The sequence below is a fragment of the Protobothrops mucrosquamatus genome, unplaced genomic scaffold, assembly GCF_001527695.2.
Source record: "Protobothrops mucrosquamatus isolate PMUCROS unplaced genomic scaffold, P.Mucros_1.0 scaffold_211, whole genome shotgun sequence".
Classification (NCBI taxonomy): domain Eukaryota; kingdom Metazoa; phylum Chordata; class Lepidosauria; order Squamata; family Viperidae; genus Protobothrops; species Protobothrops mucrosquamatus.
This window is the reverse complement of record NW_015386287.1, coordinates 13619-18253: the sequence shown is the minus strand read 5'-3', so window position 1 is coordinate 18253 and position 4635 is coordinate 13619. Positions and strand designations below refer to the sequence as shown.

At 38.6% G+C, this 4635-nt stretch overlaps 1 protein-coding gene across 1 annotated transcript in view; it reads left to right on the top strand.

Annotated features, from left to right (window-relative positions):
* Positions 1-4635, top strand: part of TTC7B (tetratricopeptide repeat domain 7B) — a 15744-nt gene that overhangs the window by 8602 nt on the left and 2507 nt on the right. Inside the window, exon 2 of the mRNA XM_015826614.2 lies at positions 3518-3672. Within this exon, the coding sequence (XP_015682100.1) occupies positions 3523-3672 (150 nt within the window). The 5' untranslated portion in view covers positions 3518-3522. The remainder of the gene's footprint in view (positions 1-3517; positions 3673-4635) is intronic.

Genomic DNA, 4635 nt, shown 5'->3' with positions numbered 1-4635 from the left:
CAGTGCCGGCTGGCGACCCCCAGGGGGAGGGCCTTCTCGGTGGGAGCCCCCACCCTCTGGAACGAACTACCCCCAGAGATCCGGGTGATCCCGGATCTCCCCTCCTTCCGCCGCGCCCTAAAGACATGGCTTTTTCAACAAGCGGGTCTGGCCTAGGGAATTTTAGTGGGGTTTTTAAGGGTAATTTTAACGATTGGCCGCTTCAAATATTTTCTTTTAATTTGGTTTTAATGGATATTTATTGTACTGTGGTTTTATAAGGCTGTTAGCCGCCCTGAGTCCGGTGAGGAGAAGGGCGGGGTACAAATTAAATTATTATTATTATTATTATTCAAAATAAATTTGTCATCTACTATATATTGAATATAAATATTAATAGTGAAATATTGTCAAAATTACTTAATTTTAATCCCATTAATAACTATTGTATTTTCATTCTATTCTGATATTTTTTTAACTTGGTGTCAGTATCCCAGTCTATCAGAGACTGTAAAGAAAGTTGATTATTATATCTTGGTGCTATGTGGTCAAAATATCTGATCACGTGGCATCATAGATCAGTCACTTCAAAGTCAAGGCAGGAAAAATTACCTTCACCTTGAATGTACTTTGTGGAAGAGATCACAACAAGAACATTTTTTAATTTGCCTTTCTAATTGGTAGAAAAGAAGAATGCTTTCAAAGATAATATTAATGAAAATACCTCCTATCAAATCTCAGCTTTGAATAGACACAAAATAGTCCGGGGTTTGAAAAGAATTGGAAGAAAGTGAAATATATTTCTCATAACCATTTTTCAGTGTACTACTAATGATATATTACAGAATTCCATTTTCTTTTTAGAAGTCCTTTAGCATTTCTGTGATATAGATTGAAGTGTATAGTAAAATTGATTTTTACAACCATTGTGTGATTCACCTGTGATGCTTGATATGAGCACTTTTTACAAAAAATGTTAAAGATATTATAAAAGTGAAATTTTTTTTTGCCTCAAACTGGAAACTGCTCTTCAAGTAAAGCTTGAGTTAAATATTTATAATACAACTTCATGTATTGATAGCCTAAGCACTCTTTTGCAGAGTGCTTTTGGAGTACTGTAATACTTAGTTTAGAAGAGAGCAAGCTGGGATGCTAACTCTTCTTTCAATAGCCCATTTTCATTTGAAACTCCTCCAAATCACTTTAGTCCCTCCTGGAATTCAAAATACAAGTGAATTATCTTTGAATGTATTTTATGAATAAAATACATGGCATTTTAAATTATTTATTATACTGTATTGTAATGTGTTTTTGAATTGCATAGGGAAACCTTTATGTTTTATGATAAATGAAAGCAATAGTCTACAAATTTTAGTGAATGTTTAAAATTGAAAAACAGGCATGCTGGGAAAGGATCAAGTATCTTTTGCTTCTGCCTCCATTAACTGTGTAGTTCTTTTCTGAAATTGTTTTGCAAAGGAGAAGCAGCTGTTGGATTAATATTAGAGTCAGTTGCATTGCAGCACTTAGTTTGTGTTTCAAGAGTTCTACATATCAGTATGATTTATTGCTAGGTCTGTCCTCACTTTCAATGCTAGCTGTCCAACTCACTCCTCAAGCCAAATGTCACAGTTGCTGGTTGAAATTATCTTAATTCTAGCTTCAATATTTTGATTATTCAAAATGTAACTATTCCTTATGTGTTAGAGAATGAGAAAGATAGGGCCAAGAAATTCATATAATACTACTTGCACTTTCATTTGAGTAACATATGAGCAACTATACATGCCACTTGACTAACTGTACAGAAGACTGTCTTAAGGCTATGATGCAGATTGTTAACAAGGGATGGATTTAAGGTCTTGTTTACCCATAAATCAGACAAGAGGTTATTGAATGTGGCTGTCCCAGATTCCTGGCAAGTAAGCAAAAGCATAAATCTTTCTTCTGTTGCACTTTTCATTAAGCAAATATGTAGACAATTGGTGCTCAAAGCATCCAAACCGTGTGTGATTACAGACAGATAGCTTAGTTTGTTTGTGTGCTGTATAATAGATGAACCAAGGTACTTTCACATTAAATAATGTACGAAGCATTTTTATCATTAAAGCAATCTCTCCCCCTATTTACTGCTTATGATATACTTACTTACTAAGGCTGCTAATACTATTAATTATTTCACTCATCCATACACATCCATACTCAATATATATTCACAATAGAGAGATTAAAAGATTTTACTATAAGATTGCAAACTGCAGTAATGGGCACAATAAAAATGAGAATGAGGGAGCAGGGGGTTGGACTAGAAGACCTCCAAGGTCCCTTCCAATTCTGTTATTCTGTTACTACCAGATTTAAGAATCAAATTGTGTGTGTGATGTTTATGCATATATTAAAAAAATAATTTGTTAATCTGCTACTTATCTGCTGCTGCCAGCTGCCGCTGCCATTGACCCTGCCTGCCACACCGTATGCCACTACTGTATTGGCCGGCGTATTCTTTCACTCTACCTTCTTTCACAGTGGTGCAGCCAGGCCCTTCTCTCAACCAGCCAGCCTCTCAAATTGCACACTGGCCAGGACCTCTATTTGTGTGCCAGCCAGGGCCTTCTTTGAGAAAAAAAAGGCCCTGGCTGCAGGGGTCCTTCTTTTGTGCTGGAGCTCCCAAGGCCTTTTTTCATGTACCAGCTGGGTTCTTTCTTGAAAAAAGACCCTAACCACCACATGGCTAGAGGCCCTGGCTGGTGCATGAGAAAAGCCTGGCTGGTATGAGAGAGAAGGCCCTGGTCCCAACAGCGCTAAAGAAGGCCCCACCCGGACAGTGCAGTAATGATACGTAGAGCAGCAAACATGGCATAGGGCTTGGTGGCAGGGGCAGTTGGCAGCAGTGGGCAGTCAAAAGGGCAGAGGTGGGAGGGAGATAGTTGAGTGGAGGGAGTTAAGAGGCAGCCCCTTTTCTTTGTCCAAGAATGGCTTGGCTCCAGGAGAGGGTAGTGTCCTCACCTAACGATCACATGGGAGTCACTCAACTCAGTTCAGCAACAGTTCCATTGCTGGAACTGCTATTGCTAAGCAGCGCAGTCATGTGATGTTTCACTTAATAACCTCATTGGCTAATAAAGGAGTTTACGGTCCCACTTAGGGTTATTAAGTGAAGACTGCCTGTAAAGATCATATTATACGATTAGCAGAAATCTGAACATAAATTTTCTTAGATCATAAGTCTCTCTCTCTCTCTCTCTCTCTCTCACACACACACACACACACACACACACACACACACACACACACACGGCCTTTCAGGCTCTATTAGAAAGTGAAATTTATTTCATGTTAAAGATGAGTGCCCACTCCAGAAGATGTACTGTGGGGCTGCTTAAAAGATAGTCATCTTAGTACATTTTTATGATTGATGGATTTTGTGTTATCTCATAGTGTTAGTGTTAATGCTTAGCATTAGCGCTAATGCTTAGTGTTAATAGAACATAACAGCTATTTAACTATATAATAATTTTGTCTCTCTCTATATATATAGATGACATGGCAGAACTCCTCCTTGGAGAATCCAAGCTAGAACTTTTTCTGAAAGCATACCCTCTAAAACAGGGGGCAAGTCCCTGTGGACCCCGACCAAAATTAATTGAAGTCAGGAAGCATCTCACTGCCGCACTTGATCGTGGAAATTTAAAGGTATTTGTGCTTCCATAGTAACTGTTGGGAATTTGATGTTTGAGCAATATAGGGATAAATAAAGTTGCTTTAAAAATATTTAGATAAATCATTTATATAATTACAATACAGATCTATTTTGTGTATCAGAGTTTCCAGTGTTTGTTCTTCCAGTTTTACAACACATTAAGTATATATAGTATTCCCTGTCCTCTGTGACTTCAATATGATTCTACTTAGCATGATAAATTATCATTGGAGATTACAGACTAAAACATAAGGCTATGTTTTAGGACACAGTTGTCAAATTCACAGTGTCACGTGACATGTCGCGACATATCACGACTTTTTGCCAGAGCTGGGGTGGGCGCAACCTCCATATAATGCAACCGGCCCGCGGGCTAGCAGTTTGACACCCCTGTTTTAGGATAAAGCTATGAGAATGAAATGGTTTCATTTTTTAAAGGCTGGCATTTCCAAAGATATATAGATTTAAGTATCATCAATTTATAATGAAGTTTGAGTTTCTTCAGATATTATTTGGAACTGAAATAAATTAATCTGAATTTGTTGTGACTTAAAATTAATTTCTCTTCAGAAAATTTTTAAGCTCCAAGTCTCATCATCTTTTTGATAATAGCAATAGCACTTAGACTTATATACCACCCATAGTTCTTTATAGCACTCTCTGGGCAGTTTAGAAATGTTAGCCCATTGCCCCCAATAATTTGGGTCCTTATTTTACCAACCTCAGCAGGATAGAAGGCTGAATCAACTTTAAGCCCCATCAGCAGGGCTTTTTTTCAGCCGGAACGCGGCGGAACCGCGTTCCGGCACCTTTTTCCGGGCCGGCCGCACCGGAAATAGCCCCTCCCACACCGGAAATAGCCCCTCCCAAATTTTACTTGCATTCCTGTTCTCTAAAGGGGCGGTCCTAGGGTTTGATGAGGGCGTGGCCAGGTTTGAGTTCCGCCACCTTTTCTC